We start from the raw sequence: 16118 nt of genomic DNA, 5'->3' as shown, positions 1-16118 counted from the left end.
AATGTATTTGCTCTCTCATTTGCTCTTTTTTCTCGCTCACTTAAAAAAGTTGTTTTACACTGAAGCAAGCAGCAAAAAAAAAGAAAAAAAAGAAAAGTGAATGAGGAATATTTTTGCATTTTAAATTTTACTGTAAAATATAAATATCCAAACCCAGTGGAATGAAGACCTGAGGTGTTGTGTCCAGTTCCAAACTAGATTTACATATTTACTCATGCAAAAATGTGTGTTTTCAGCATTTTGTAAATAAGAAATATTTTGTTTTCTTTCTTTTCACCCTCTTTGCTACTTTTGTAAGTATTGAATCATAAGCACTGAGCAGGAATTGCATTGCTAACACAGAGCAGGTAGACAGTGGGTGACTGCTGCCACTCCACCTCTCGGCACCTGAATGTTTTATTCAGTCTGAATACTGAAGGATCTCAGCTGGAACCAAGTGAGACAGAAGAGTCTGGAGCTGTTTTCATGGTGGGTGGTTGGACTTCCACCTGACGGAGTGCTGACTGCTGATTGGGGCACAAAGCCAGTAAACATGCAGATATGTTTGCATCGTTGCGCCTTTGTCCATCACAGCGAGTTATTCTCTGTATAGAGGCTAAAATAAGTAACATTTAAGTTGAAGACATGTATTCAAATGTCTTACATCCATTAGTACAGCTCTTTTGGTCTTTTGCTCCGTGCAGTGAAAGGTTCTTTATGTTGCATGTTCAGCCTGTCATTTCTTGTCAGTCTTTGTGTCGTTCAGCCTTTTCTCAACTTTTATTGTTGTAATTGTTTCACTTTTGGGCATTTGCATTTTTAATCCTACAGTCAGACACCTGGTTAGACTTTGTGTATTATTCTATTTAACTTAAATTTTTTGCTTTCTAAAGTCAGGTACCACAGATATTGAAGGTTTAAATATGTTAAAGCTTTTCTAACCTATTTATAACTGTGCACCACAGTGACAACTACACACAGAACTTTTCTGAATCACTATTGAACAGTTAGGTTCCATCCAGTCTAAAGGTAGATGTCCATGTGTTTGTGATTATAAAGCAGGTCTAGGTTCTATATTAATACTGTGAAAGTATCAAAGCCTCAGTCCACAGAGAAATGCACACAGCCTGTATTCAGACACTGAGCCTTAAAACCAGCCGTCAGGACTTCTGGAACCTCCCTCAGCCATGCCCCAAGCCCTGCCCACCTGGACCCACCACCCAACCTTGCAGGATTTGGTTTGCCTGAGTGTTTACCTGAAATTTGCTGTATTTTCATTGGCTCACTCAGAAAACAGTCAGGCTCAGATCCTCTCTTCTGATTGGCTGAAATGCACACAGCCTGTATTCAGAAACTGAGCCTTAAAACCAGCTTTGGGATGTCACAATAGAGCAGTCGCCACAGCAGCAGTCTTATCTGATTGGCTCACTGACCCGTTGTTCTCCAGAGAGAAGCCTGAGAGAGGAGATGTAAAACCACAATGAGATGGTTTCTAAAACAACAAATGTATCATCTTATGGGTGGAAACACAGCAAAAGTGTAAAATATGGAACCTTTAAACCTCATGTTTAAAACCATTTCTCCTACACTCAGACACCAGACTGTGCTTTAAATCACATCATCACAACAAACAAACACATCCTACTTGTTAAAACCTGTCTTACTAAGTTTTATTAAAATCCACTGAAAGTTGTTTGTCAGTTCGGGGTTTATGGGCTGACACAATCAACAAAGCAGAGGCAGAGAATGACTGAGGAAAAGAGAAATGTCTGAGAGGAAACATTAAATTTCAGGATAAACATGTTTTAAAGCAGGATTCAGGGTGATAACAGGGCAAAAAACATTCCTGCTGTTTTGTGAAGGAGAGCATGAACATCTCTGAGCAACTGGTCTGTGAGGTTTCACATTGTCCTCTTTCCTTTTTAAAATTGAATATCTCTCTACCTTTTTCTGTTTTCTTTTCATCTTTCCAGCTCTTATCTTCCTCTATGATAAGGGTGATGATTTTGGCTCACAAACCTCAGTTTTTAGTGCGATGATGATGATGATGTTTAATGATGATGAATATCTTCTCTCCTCCCCCCTCCTGCTCCTCCTTACTTGTGCTCCTCTTCCTCTGCAGTACGGGTGGAGGGCGTTCTGGAACGTTCTGTGCCATCTGCAGCATCAACGAGATGATCCAGCAGCAGAACATCGTGGATGTTTTCCACACCGTCAAAACACTGAGGAACAACAAGACTAATATGGTGGAGACTATGGTGAGGACCCATGACACACAGGAGACGATGATGATATCATACGTAACCATAACATTTGGTTCCACTTTTATGCTGATGACACGCAAATCTATCTTCCAATTAAACCTGATGACAAAACCAGCCCACATATCCTGCATAATTAGAAACTAGATGGTGGGTGACAATTTCTCCAGCTCAGTGACACCAAATCTGAGGTCATCCTCATTAACCCCCACTCATATTAGGGCTCAGATTGATACCAACCTTCTTTGTCCACTGGGTTCCAACCTAGCGCCCTCTGCCAGAAATCATGGTATAATATTTGACTCTGATTTCAATCTTGTTTTTATCACTTACAGAATATTTCCAAAATCAAATAATATGTGTCATTCACTGAGCTGGAGAAGGTTATTCACACTGTCATCTCATCATGTCTTGATTACTGCAACCCCCTGTATACAAACTCAGTTATCTGTCCCAAAGTCTCGGCTAAAAATCAAAGGTGACTGTGCCCCCAGACTTTGGAACGCCCTGCCCAAGGAGATCAGGCGTGCTGATTAGCTGCCCCTGTATAAAAAAACAACTCAAAACACTTGTATAAAGCAGCTTTTAATTCTTGACTTTAATCCTTTTATCTGTGGGTTCTACTGTTGGTTTTTACTTTTTGTTTTATTCTCTAATCTTCATTGGGCAGCATGACAATACAGAATATCTCCATAGTCAAGATGGGACATGAAGGTTGACTGCACAATAGTTTTACAGCTGGAAGATGAAAGAAAAAACAATTTTTGACCTTGGATGATAGTCTTTTGTCAAGCCAAATATTCCTAAGTATTGTATGAATATGTAAGGGTAATATGATTTATAGGATGTTAGGATTGCCAGCACTTTCTTGAAGGCCCAGTTTGCCACTGCTATATATATTAATATATATGCTTTCAGAAACATGCAAATACATATGTTTCAAACACATAGACAAAAACAGACAAAGTGTTGTGGCCAGAACCAGAGGACAGTCTTCTTCTGTGTGAGACAGATGATGCAGTTCTCTCCTTGGCTTCATAAATGGTCGCATTCACACAGAGACAGATGGCAACAGACACATGGGTAGCAGCTGTCTCAACATCTTTCTCATCTCCTTCCCAAAGAAATGGTCAATTTATTAGTCCCACCCAAGGACTACAGTAGAGTGGTGACAGAAAGTTGGTGAAGCCTTTTAAAATGTTCAATATTCCTGCACAGAGTTGATCTAAAACGTTACCAGATCCTCATCTAAGTCATGAAACTAGATAGAATCCCATTAAACCTAAAACACAAAAGGCATAATACTTTTTAAAATGTATTCACTGAGCGAAATGATTCAACATTAAATATGTTGTTAGACAAAGTGAAGCTGGTGAATTATCAGTTCATTGAAAAGGCTGCTTCGAGTCAGATGTTTCAGCTGATAGACTGTTCAATTTAAAGCACACAAACCCTCACTATCAAAGTCTGGTCTTCATCATGCAGGTCTGTGGAAGTGTATCATGCCAAGCTGTGGCTCTTCAACAGGCTGGAAAAGGTTTCAGAACCATTTCTAAAGATCCTGGGCTCCACCAATCCACTGACAGGCAGTTCATGTGCAAACAAAGGAAATTCTCCTAGGCATCCCAGCCAATCAGTCTCTTCATCCTTTACGCCAACGAAGGTCACAAGAAACCTGGGTGTCATGTTTGATGACCAATTATCTTTCTGTGACCTTGATGCATCCCGGTCATGCCGCTTTGCTCTATACAACATCAGAAAAATCAGACCCTACTTGACTCAGAACGCCACCCAGCTCTTGGTTCAGGTCATGGTTATCTCTCACCTCGACTACTACAATGCTCTTCTGGCGGGCCTCCCTTTGTGCATAGTGAAACCCTTACAGATGGTCTAAGATGCAGCAGCCCGTATGGTCTTTAGCATATGTCACTTTGTTATTCACTGTCCTCCACTGGCTACCCATGGTCGCCCAGATCTAATTCAAGTCACTAATGTTGCCTTCAGAGTAACCTCTGGGTCTTCACCATCTAGTAGATCTCAATCATTCAGCCTTATGCTCCTTCTCAGCCACTGTGTTCCTCCAAGGAATGTTGTCTGGCATTGATGTCACTGCACACAAGGCAAACACAGTTCAGACTGTTCTGGTCTGTGGTTCCCTGATGGTGGAACAAGCTGCTGAATCCTACCAGAGAAAGAGCGTCCCTCTCTATCTTCAAGAATCTCTTGAAGACTCATCTCTTCTGAGAGCACCTCCTAACCCAAACACCTTATTTAACAGCTTGCATGTCAAACTAGCTCATACTAAGCACTTTCAGTGCACTTCGTTGCTTGATCTCCTTGCACTTATTGAACAGATGTCGTACTTAGTGCTAACGCCAAGGTTTCCTACTGCACTGAAGCTTTAGTGATGTCCCTCACTTGTGAGTTGCTTTGGATAAACGCATCCGACAGATGAATAAATGTAAATGTAATGTGTCCAACAAAGTCATCCCCAAAGGGAAGGTGTTTAATATTCAAGGAGATCACCAAGAAGCCAATGGTGACGTGTAAGGATCTACAGGCCTCTTTGGCATTGACAAATGTCATTGTTCATGAGACCACCATGAGACAAACTCTGTCAACAACAAGAACACTGCTGCACATCTAAAGCTTGCTAAAGACTACATGGATGAGCGAGAGGGCTAATGGAACAACGTTCTGGACCAGTGAATCTGAAAATGAACTTTTTGGCTGAAATGAGAAGTGTCATATTTGGCAAAAAGCAAACACTACATTTCAGCATAAGAACTTCATCCCTCTGTGAAAGATGGTGGTGGCAGTATCATGGTTTGGAGCTGCTTGTTGCTTCTGGACCATGACGGCTTCGTCAGAACAGGAAAATTTTAGGGTTCCTGTCTGAGATCTGAAGCTCAACAGAAAGTGGTTCTTGCAGTAAAATAATGAAAGAACAGTTAAATCTCTCAAACTCACCTTTGGATTGGCTCAGTCAAAGTCCAGAGCTCAGTCCAGTAGATTAGGACCTGAAGTCAGCAGTTGATTCAAGAAATCCCAACAACTAAACAGAGTTGAAGTTTTTTTTTTAAGCAGGAATGAGCCAGAATTCCTCAGTGTCAATGATCAGCAGAGACCGGAGAAGTTTGGTTGAAGTTACTGCTGCTTTTTAGCACCAACCACTGTGTGTGATGTGTGTGTCTGGAAGAGACATACAAACCTGCACAATCACTGATTACACACCCAACACAGAGTGTAGGTGTAAAAGGATTATACTTAAGAAGATACAGATTTTAGACATTTATCAAAGCTTCACTGCTCCACTGGCTTAAAGGAAGATTTAATTGTGATCGGTTTAGATTTTGCTTATCTTCACACTCACTTCTATCAGATCCCAACAACACAACAAACAATGATTTCCAACTTTAGATGATGCTCAGGGAAAGTAAATCTGGGATGTTTCAAATACTTAAAATTTAAATAAAGCTGCTTCGTTTTGCTGATTCTAACCTTGGCTTCTTGTGCTTTTTGTCCCTCCACAGGAACAGTACAAGTTCTGCTATGAAGTGGCTCTGGAGGCACTCAGCTCCTTCTGATAGGTCCACGGGGCCAAAATTCTCATTTCTGATCCGCCGTCGACGCTGCCTGTCATCAACACAACACTGGGACACGCAAAGTGCAACAACTGCTTTGTGTTGACCCGAACCCGACCAGTAAGCATGTGTGCCTGAGTGTGTGTGTGCCTGAGTGTGTGTGTGTCTGTGTGTGTGTCTGTGTTTGAGAGTGTGTGAATAAGAGCGAGCATTCTTGCATATTTTGAGTGTGTGCGTGTGTATCTATATGTGTGCCTGTGACAACACACACACACACAAACCTGTACAGAAGATGAAAAAAAAAAAGCGACAAACATACACACTGATAATTTTAGTGTGTGTGTGTGTACGTGTGAGTGTGTTTGCTTCAACGAGACTGGGGACTTTAAAAGCTTGTACAAAGAAAAAAGAAAAAATGATATGTTAAAAAGACAAAATCAGATGTTTAAAAAAAAAAGCGCCACTTTTTTCCTTCTCTATCTCTCTACTCTCTACTGGGCTGTGATGTGACTATTGTACAGTATTTCCTTTTTAGATATATTCTATGCCTTGAATGTTGTCTCCCTCTGAAGGCTGGACGCACACTACAAGAGTTTCATGTTTAGTCAAAGTTCAAGTGATGCCTCAACTCTGCCTTGTAACATTTATCCACCAAGAGTATTTATAGAATGATTCAGTCATCTGGATCAAAGCGAAAACCAACAGACACTTGTTAATATTTCTGGTATTTTTCTTTGAAATCATAGCCTGATAAATTTCCTCTTCACTGTGCACGTTAAATGCTGATGGTAGGGGAGACCGGGGTTATGGCTGTAACACGTCCAGTTTCTCCAATCAGGAGTGAGTTACGAATCGCCTGATTGACTCTGCACATGCTCAATTAATCCTCACTCCATATGTGAGGAGGTTGGTACGCTGTGGCAGACACAGACACTTTTAGAAGGAAAAAACTCATTTTGAGGTGAGAAAAATTTAAATTCAAAACTTTTACTTCATTTAACTTTAATCATGTTTCTTGTGTGTCTGTGTAGATATTTTATGTTATATGATATGTTATCAGTGTTAATGTTTTATCTGTTAGCTGTAAAGTAAGCTAGTTCATGGTGAGAGTCTGGGTAAGTTAACAATAAGACACATACACACATAGACACACACTAACTAACCCGGACTAACTTTTCACTCCTTGTGTTGCAGAGATACCACCTACACTATTTAATCGCAGACACATGGAACTAGTTTGTGTTACATCTTGAAAGCACTGGCTTTAAAGAACTCAAAGATATGGACAGAAATTTGAAATATGTCACAGCCGTCCCTGGTCTCCCCTGATTGTAATCCTGTAACCAGCTAAACAAGTTCTCGGTGTGGTTTATTTCCTTCAAACTACATCAACGTCAAGTCATTTATAACTATAAACAGTTTGCTTTTACTGGGACAAATGGTTACAGATACTGTTAAAGCAGGGAGAAGTAGCACAAGCTACAACAAGTGGAGTCAAGTGCATGTTGAAGAATAACAACAGAGAAATTAGAAATAAATAGAACAAAAAAAAAAAACATATTTACTGTTAAGATCAGATGTTGTTATCTCTGCTCCAGGTTTTTTTTTTTTCTTTGGGGGCTGTAAGAAAAAAAAGCTTCTTGGATGGGTTTATGGAAAACCAATCTTATAGTGTGCATCCACCCTTACTGTAAATAAGATAAGACAACCACAGTCAAACAAACAAACAGACAAACATCACACACCAGACACATTACAAATAAAGGTTATCATTTCAAAACGCTATCACTTCAAGAAAAAAGCTGTGTCAGTGTCATCTTCAGCAACTCGGTGATTATGGTCTGGATCAGAGTCTTATGTTAACACAAACTGTCCATTTAGACATGTTGTCAGAAAAGTGATACATATATTTTTGCATATTGCACATTTATCTGACCCCACATCCTGAGGGACTCACAATGTGGAAGCAGTTTGGAACAAAACCACATCACCCTGCGTCTCTGAGGTGGTTTGAACTGCACTCACATACAGTAGCTGCTGAGAATGAGAAACATCTGTGCAGTGATTCCAGGTGAAAAAAAAAGTAATTTTTTTTTGTCTAGTTGGTTAATGTGGTATTGAAATACTCGCTAAATGCTAAAACTGGGATAAATCATTAACTGAAATCACGACTGACCCAACCATGTTCACCCGTCTCTTCCTCTGAGCCACAGGCTGGGGGAAGGAGCCAATCAGCAGCATCGTGTTTGTTTTCAGTGCAGTGCAGCTTGCAGGTATTTGAAGTTAGAACCGTGTTTTGTTACTTTGATTTGGATTTAACCTGGGTTGTAAAAATTGTGTATTTTTAATTTCTTCTACAGATGCAAATTATTTAAACGCAGACTTGTTTTTTTTGTTTAATCATTCACCAGAGGCAGCTGTGAGTGGAGCAGTGTTAGCATGGGGGGAAAGCAGGGTGCAGGAAATATAACATCTGAGCTGCCATTTTTATTAGACAAGTGTTACTCTCTAAAATCAGATGATTCAGAGAATTCAGAAATTAGTTTCAAATCAGAGTTGGACATGAATGACTTCTTGCTGAGTTTCCTTGGTTGAGCTCAGCTCCATAAGCCAAGCCATGTTTGTATTTCCTGTGACACCCTCTGGATAATATCAGAGAAAAATAAGCTTGGGATTAGACAGTTTCCCCAGCCTGCCATCTATCATTAAAATGAGACACAAAGACAAAGACACAGACCACGTTTACTTTCCCTCAGCACAGCCTCCAAATCTGCTTTCCGCCAAGCCCGTTGAGGTGAGCGGCCCATGGGCTGCAGTCTTAGCAGGAAATGATTTCAGATGGTGATTGACCCCAGGGCAAATGAGGGTCAACACGTCTGACAGTTCAGATGCCGCTGCAGCTCAAAGGACATGTGTTTTGAGAGTGGGAGATAATGAGAATTATACCGGATGCGTGGCCGTCCTCAGCTCCCCCCATTACCTCCTCACTCAATCAGACTTTTGACTTCCTCCTTCGTCCTAAAAGATGAGGAAAACTAAACCAAAAGCTTGTGTTAAAGATAAACCCTCTGTTTTTTTAGCTCCCTCTGAACTGTGCTGACTCACAAGAACTGTGTTAATATTTAGGGGATTTGTTGAATAAAACACAGTCATATAGCCTGAGGTAATATGGTCGATAAAAAACATAAGACACCAGAGTAAGGGCTTCATTTCAAACACCACAGATCTATTTTAGAAGAATCACTGAAACTAATGAACAGAGCAATTTTGTACGTCAATATCCTGCAGAGAAAAGAAAAAAAATGTATAATTCAACCCCTTATGTAATTTGCTTTTATGTCACCCGTCAGGTCTTACCAGCAGGTGTTAGTATTCTGAGATAATGGATTCCAGTCTGGAATGATACTTTACATTTAGCACAGGTTTCTTACAGCTTTCAGCTTTCATGGCCAGAACCAGCATACTTGTGGAAAAATGTTGTGGCAAACTTGTTCAGTCTGCGCTTCCCTTTTATTTTTTTTTGCTGGAGTCCAGTTAGGCTCGTTAATGGACCTATTGAGACAAAGACAGTGTTGTATTGAAGACAATGTGAATGCCAGAAATGTTGATTATTTTTATTTCCACTAAGGCTTTATTGTATTGGATTGGTTCATGGCCATTCACCTGTATTATATACTTTGTTTTCTTTCTGGATTTCTTTTTTTTTTGTCCTGAATTTGTACATTTCTTTTTGTATAATTATTATTCTGATGATTATTTGTCTAGCAAAGTGTTGTTTAGATCTGGTGATGCCATTACCATTGGTTGTTTAGTTGTTTGAAATGTGGTTAACATGAAATAAAAGGGACCAAAATGTTGAATGTGAGCTCATCTCTGTCTTTACAGCCTCAAATTTGGATTAAAATGAATTACATGTGTTTATGTGAGGATCTGATGGCCAGGTAAAACACATGATAAATGACTCCTGTGATCCTGGGGTTCTATGAATATGACACACAGATTGCATCGTAGCTGATGCACCAACTATATTTTTTATACTTAAACATGGTCGTCATGCTGCACAGACCACAGCTCCATCACTTGAGTCATGGTCTAGACCCCCCTGGTCAAATATTCCTCCAATACAAGTGAAAGTTGTTCAGTCAGATTTTACATAAGTATTCAAAAGTACCTCTCCACAACAAACAGAGCAGCTGATCAGAACCAGTAAAAACACTGAATCAAACAGTTTCACATTTGGTCAATTACTGGTCGACGCTCTTCAGTGACACACAACTTCTCTGATTGGCTGGAGCTGAACATTTCCTCAGCTTGTTTCTCTTCAGATCCAGACGTCCAACGACTAAAATCCGTCATCTGCTTCAGACACAGAGCTGAAAACCACCGAGGTGGAGACAAAGATCTGAAACATGAGACTTCAAACTGAGATTCTGTCAGAGAAAAACAAGACTGACACGTGAGCAGAGAGGATATGACATCACTGACAGGCGACCAATGAAATGGAGCGTTACCATGATTAAAGTCACAGATTTCTCTGGTTTGAGAATTGATTTGTGATGATGTAAGAACACAATTCAACAACATATAGAACAGAGGTCTGGTTGTTTTTAGACATTTTAATGTGGACAAGTTACAGATTATAACTTTAGAAAGTAAAGGTCTATACACACACACAGAATAACAGACATGTCTCACCAACTTTATTCTATGTAACTACTGTTTAATCTGCAGACCTCCACCTTTTGTTTGCTCTCCTACAAGTCCCGAGCTCCCATTATGATCCTTGAGCTGAAGAGAGGAAAAAATAAAAAACACACCCAGGTCTTTATAGGCTGATTTTTTTCTCTTTCTAATCAATCAGAGTCGGTGATGAACGCAGCTCCAAGCCAACGGCTTCATCCTTTATTTAGCTGGTTGATTCCCAAGGAGCTCATAAATATGCATGAGCCTGCGATTAGCATAGGCACCAAGGACAGGGCCTGTACCTTGGCATTATGACGATCAATCAGAAACACTAAGGGGCTCCTCTGAGGGAAGCTGTCTGTCAGCTCAGCTTTGGCCTGAGTTGATGCACGCACACACACATCAAAAAAAAAAAAAAAAAAGGTACGCTCAAAGAATACATAACACACAGACACACACAAAAGTCTGAAGAAAGCGTGCATCTCCACACACGAAGGAGGCGTGCATACACAAAGCCCACACAAACAGTCTCTCACAGATATACACAAAACACACAGCTCCAAAGCCAATGTCAATGTGCATCATTTGTCTCACATTCTTTCTTCTCTTTCTGCTTCCTCTTTATTTCATTCCCTTTCACAGCTCAGTTTGTAATGAGTTTGAAAATTGGCCCATTTCATTTGCTCTCACTGACACGTCATTATCTGGGGGAGAAAGGGGGGAAGGAAAAGTTCAAGGCGGCACCGTAATATGTATTTTCCACTCTAACAGGGTTATAATTATAATTTCTTCCGGAGAACTTGTAACAAGGTTATTTGGTGTCAGCGGCAGATCCCATCCATCTCCATGTGCTGCATTTGCACCGATACAGAAAATCAGATTTGTGTGTTTACTGTGGCAGAACACCTTCGTACATTTATCCTGCATCTGTGATGCATTTTGCTGAATCCACTGACAGATACAGTCAGACTCCCCTTCATGTTTCTGAGATGCTGTAAGTGCTTTGTCCAGCAGTAGCCCTGGATCCAGTGCTGCAGTCCCATCCATTCAAACATAAATGTCTGCGTTGCTTTTACAACCAGATGACAGCATAATGAAGCTTTTCTCTTCATTCATTCATCTTCAGCTCTGAGGGAAGTTTTTCAATGTTAAGCCTTAATGGTGGACAGAATAACAGACCTTCTGTGCCATTCAAGGTGTGCTGTCAAAAGATTGTATAATGATGTTCTCTGTGGAAAATGCTTCCATGTACAGCACAGTACCGTGTTTGGCCACAAACAGACCGGCTAGCTCTCTTAGTAAATCTCTGGTGAAGACAAAAACATGACTTTTCCAGTATTCTGCTCACCTCTGCCGAGGAGCTTTCACTTTCACTTGTGTCTCTTTGTTGGTTGGTTTGTTTGTCAGCATTATTACATAAAAAGTACAAAGCCAGTTTGCACCGAACATGGTGGAGGGATGGGTCATGTACCAGGGAAGAACCCATTAAATTTAGGTGGAGATCTTGAACATTTACTATGAATTAGATTTTTTTTCCTCTTAAGGCTGGTGTATGTTGTTTATGAGTGGCCTTGGTGGAGGTCCGTGCTCTATGAGTGCTCTTCTAGTTCTGATTTAAATCCACTTTCTTGTCACCATTTACCAGGAATGGCTTCAAACCTAACCAGCTTTGACAAACAGAACTACTTTTTTTTACAGAAGAGACAACGAGCAAAAAACTTTTCTGCTTTACATCACTCCAGCACACAGAGGAGGGTTAACCATATATAATTAAAAAGCAGTGGCCTACAGATTTCAGCTTTCATGAAACTAGCAAGGGGACATGATTTGTTTACAACGACCTTTATCACAAAATAGCAGCCAGTGCTGCTTTGTTTTATAGCTGGGGGACAGGTACATCAACTGTGTGTGTGCACAAAAATCCAAAATGGTCAACGCAGCAATTTACAAAATGTCACAAGGTACAGTTATTACCTCAATTTTAATTAACCACACTGTTTTATTGTTATCATTTACACCCGATCCAGTTTTTTCAGTTATTATTATTAATTACATCTGTTCTTCAATTTCTGATTCTTTATATATATATATATATATATATACATCTCTCCGCCACATCTGAGAGGCAAAACCTTTATTTTATCACTTTAGTTATTCATTACTTTGCAGATTTAGATTATTAATACAAAATATAATAAATAAATTATTGTTATTGTTATTGAAATTATTGACCCTGGGGGGATATTCTGCTACCCACGATTACATAAAATAGATTAACTCCACCACCACTGAAGACATGTATGCATGAGACCTGAGTACCTCTCCCATATTACACTCCCATATCTTTTTTTTTTTTTAACATTTTGATATTTATAAGAAGATATATTTGTGGTTTCAAGTATCGAAAACAAACTGAGCCTCCCTTCTGATTGGCTGGCTGACTATCTCACCTTTTCTGCATGGTACATAATGAATGTATAACATAAAGAGCTGACATGAAAGTGAAGCACATCATGTGTTACTCCTGAAGACACAAAAACCAGTCACCTCCAAAAAGAAAGCTGCGACCTTAACACAAACAGACAGCTCATTTACCTTTTTGTGTCTGTGAATCCTGCCGTTGCTCCACTGGCTCTGCTAGCGGGGGGAGGCTAACGAGATGCTAAGTCGTGCATGACCCAGGGCGCAATCCATCAGCTCCACTCTCATTCACTTCTGTTGGCTTTCTGTGGAGTTGGGCACAAAATGAAGACATATGGGAAATCTCACCTGTGCTGTGGAAGAGAATGGACGAGTCTGAAGATTTGCCGCAGCACCTCGCTTTCACTTTACAAGCAGAAAAAAAGCCTTTGTTGTTTTCACCACGACCTTCCTACATATGCAGGGAGGCCTGGTGCAAAGATCTGTCTCTTAACTGAAAAGACAGAGGCTTGAAACTGTGTCATAAAATCCTGTGTACTACAGGGTTTTGAGTTAACAATAATTTTGAAATACTTGTTAGTGCTGAAGGTGTTGCTTCGTTTTAAAGGTTTGGGTATGTTGCCAGTAATCATGTATTGTTACCAATGGCTCAATCAGATATTTTTTTATTCCTTTCTTGCTCTTGACTGCAACTCAGTGGGTTAAGAATAACCTGAAAAAGGCTCTAAAGGTTGAAAGCTGAGGTCCCACGGGCAGAAATAATGGCAAGTAAGAGCAGGTGTGTTATTATTTAGGGAGGATACTGTTTCTTGCTGGTTAAAGGTCCTATAATTTTTTTTTCCTATATTTTATTTGAAGTGTTGATCTCCATCAGAAGATATATCTGTGGTTTTAAGAACCAAAAACCATCTCAGTGTAGTTTTACATCTCCTCTCTCAGGTTCTCTCTGGAGCTCTAGTAACAACAGGTCAGACAGCCAATCAGAAGAGAGGATCTGAGTCTCTCTTCTGATTGGCTGACTGTTTTCTGAGTGAGTCAATAAAAATATTGCAGATTTCAGGTAAACACTCATTCTCTGTGGACTGAGGCTTTGATACTTTCACAGTATTAATATAGAACCTAGACCTGCTTTATAATCACAAACACATGGACATCTGCCTTTAGACTGTGTGGACCTTTAAAAATGTTAGATGGAAATCAGCATACAGATCACTGACTCTAACTGTAAATAAAGAGTACATGATATTCGTTATGAGGCACTGTCCTGCTATGACCTGCACATTCTCAGAGTAATATAACTGTGAGCAGAAGATCACTGAGGGACAGCTGTAAGGTTAGAATAATCATGTGAAAAGTAGTGTTATGGCACTGGGCTGCTAGCGTGTGCTTTGGTTTTGTGGCGCTGAACGAACAGCTCTCATAAAGTGAGACTTTACATTCTTCTGTGAATTGCCAGAGTCCACCACCAGTGAAATGTTTTTTTCTGTCGTACAGCTGTAAATTTTAATGATATGAAGAGTTGAAGAATCAGAGTTATTTGAACAAAATTTCTATTCCCCTTGTCCACGTTTTACTGACACACTGCAGCACAGGTAAATACACCTGAGTCCCAAATTTTTATTTTGATATCTGCAGGGAAACAACTACATTTTACAGCTAACATTTGTGTAACACATGGACACTGCTACATCAAGTGAACCACATTAATCTGTAATTAACACTGATGTTTAGTTGACTGGGGGAATTGGCAGCAAAGGTAACAGTACACAGAAACAAATCAAAGAGTCGTATAAAGAAGCTGGAAATGAAATGGTTTGGCTGTTAACACTGAGCTGCTGTGTCCCACACCTATGCACCACGATGAACTCTACTGAAGGACAAGGCAACTAATTGGATGTAATGAAGTTAAAGTGGAGAGCAGTCTCTCTGCATCTTTTTGCTGACTGGCCTTTAAAAATCACCAAAGGCGAGAGAGGGGAGGTGAGGACAGCTGCAAAGGAGAGGGAAATTGGATTGGGGGGTTGGGGGGGGGGGGGGCTAGGAAATGAAAAAAAAAAATTGAAAACCAAGTGAAGGAGAAGAGAGTATGACGAAGATGAATAGAGCAAAAACACAGCTTCAGTAAAGATTATTGTGTGATTTGTGACATGGCTGTGATGCACTAATATCACATACTGCCACCAACACTGTAGCAGAGGAGTCGGCTCATTCGTTTTCAGTGGCGCTGAATATTGCTCGAGGTTTTCTTTACTTTTCTCTGTCTTCAAAGTCAAGTTGGACGAAAAAGGTTATGACATCACTTTCTACAAAACAGTCTATGAGTTATGTTCATATCTAATTACTCTGCAGCAATGATTTCGTTTTAGTTGTGACTGTGTTCGGTGCAGATGATGTTATCATTGTGGACTTGGTTTGAATCCTGTCTCACTGGGCGCTCCTTCACTGTGTCATGGCAAGGGGAAATGTCCTCAGCCACCCAAATTCTTTCACATGGATATTGAATAAAAATTCCAAACAGTCTTTTCAACTGAATGAAAAAGGTTTTGTATTTGTTCTTCTGTTAAGTGCATCAATATGAATCTGTTTAAAGTGCTTTGCAAAGAGTTTTACTTGAGCCCCACTTTGTCCTCGTTCTGCCTCCCGCCATCCAGCGCTACAATGAGCTTGTTAACAGAATAACAGTAATTAAATTGCAGACGCAGTGTCTGATGTTTTGACTCCATACTCTCATTACACTGGATGTGGCAAGAATGAATGTAATGGCCAGTCTGGTCTGGCAATTAATCAAAATAGAAGGTCAAAATGAAATTATTGCCACATTATAGTCTGTGCAAAGTGTTTTTTCAGATGAAGGCTGCAAAAACACTTTTGTTGTTTTTGTCTCATTTTTTTGTCTATTTGCAGGTTTCAAAATTCACATGGATTGAGTGAGAGTGGTGAGAGTAATTACCTTAGAACAAATGGAAGCAATAAAAAATATTGTGCAATCACACTTCTTAATTGTTGAGTTTGCAACGTAAGGTTCTGTAAATGAGAGTTTAAACACTAACACATCAGCAAACAACTATTTTCTATGTTAAGATCTAGTGGAGTCATAGAATCCTGAGCAGAGAATGAAGCCACACCCCCTTTGTATGTGTTGTAAATCTGAGTTTCTCGGCTCTTTGTTTTGGTAGCTGGTCTGATAAGG

General features: G+C 40.0%; 1 protein-coding gene across 4 annotated transcripts in view; it reads left to right on the top strand.

Annotated features, from left to right (window-relative positions):
* The window catches only part of ptprt (protein tyrosine phosphatase receptor type T), a 317399-nt gene extending 307715 nt beyond the window's left edge, over positions 1 to 9684 (top strand). For all 4 annotated transcript variants that reach the window (XM_071493994.1, XM_071493993.1, XM_071493992.1 and 1 more), the window contains 2 exons: positions 2102 to 2237; positions 5774 to 9684. In XM_071493994.1, coding sequence (XP_071350095.1) covers positions 2102 to 2237; positions 5774 to 5827 — 190 coding nt within the window. In that variant the 3' untranslated portion in view covers positions 5828 to 9684. The remainder of the gene's footprint in view (positions 1 to 2101; positions 2238 to 5773) is intronic.
* The last annotated feature ends 6434 nt before the right edge of the window (positions 9685 to 16118 follow it).

Source organism: Trachinotus anak, unplaced genomic scaffold, assembly GCF_046630095.1.
Source record: "Trachinotus anak isolate AG129_WGS33_773 ecotype Australia unplaced genomic scaffold, CSIRO_AGI_Tana_v1 ptg000013l, whole genome shotgun sequence".
Taxonomy (NCBI): domain Eukaryota; kingdom Metazoa; phylum Chordata; class Actinopteri; order Carangiformes; family Carangidae; genus Trachinotus; species Trachinotus anak.
Note: the sequence above shows the minus strand (reverse complement) of the source record. Positions and strands in the feature narration are given on the sequence as shown.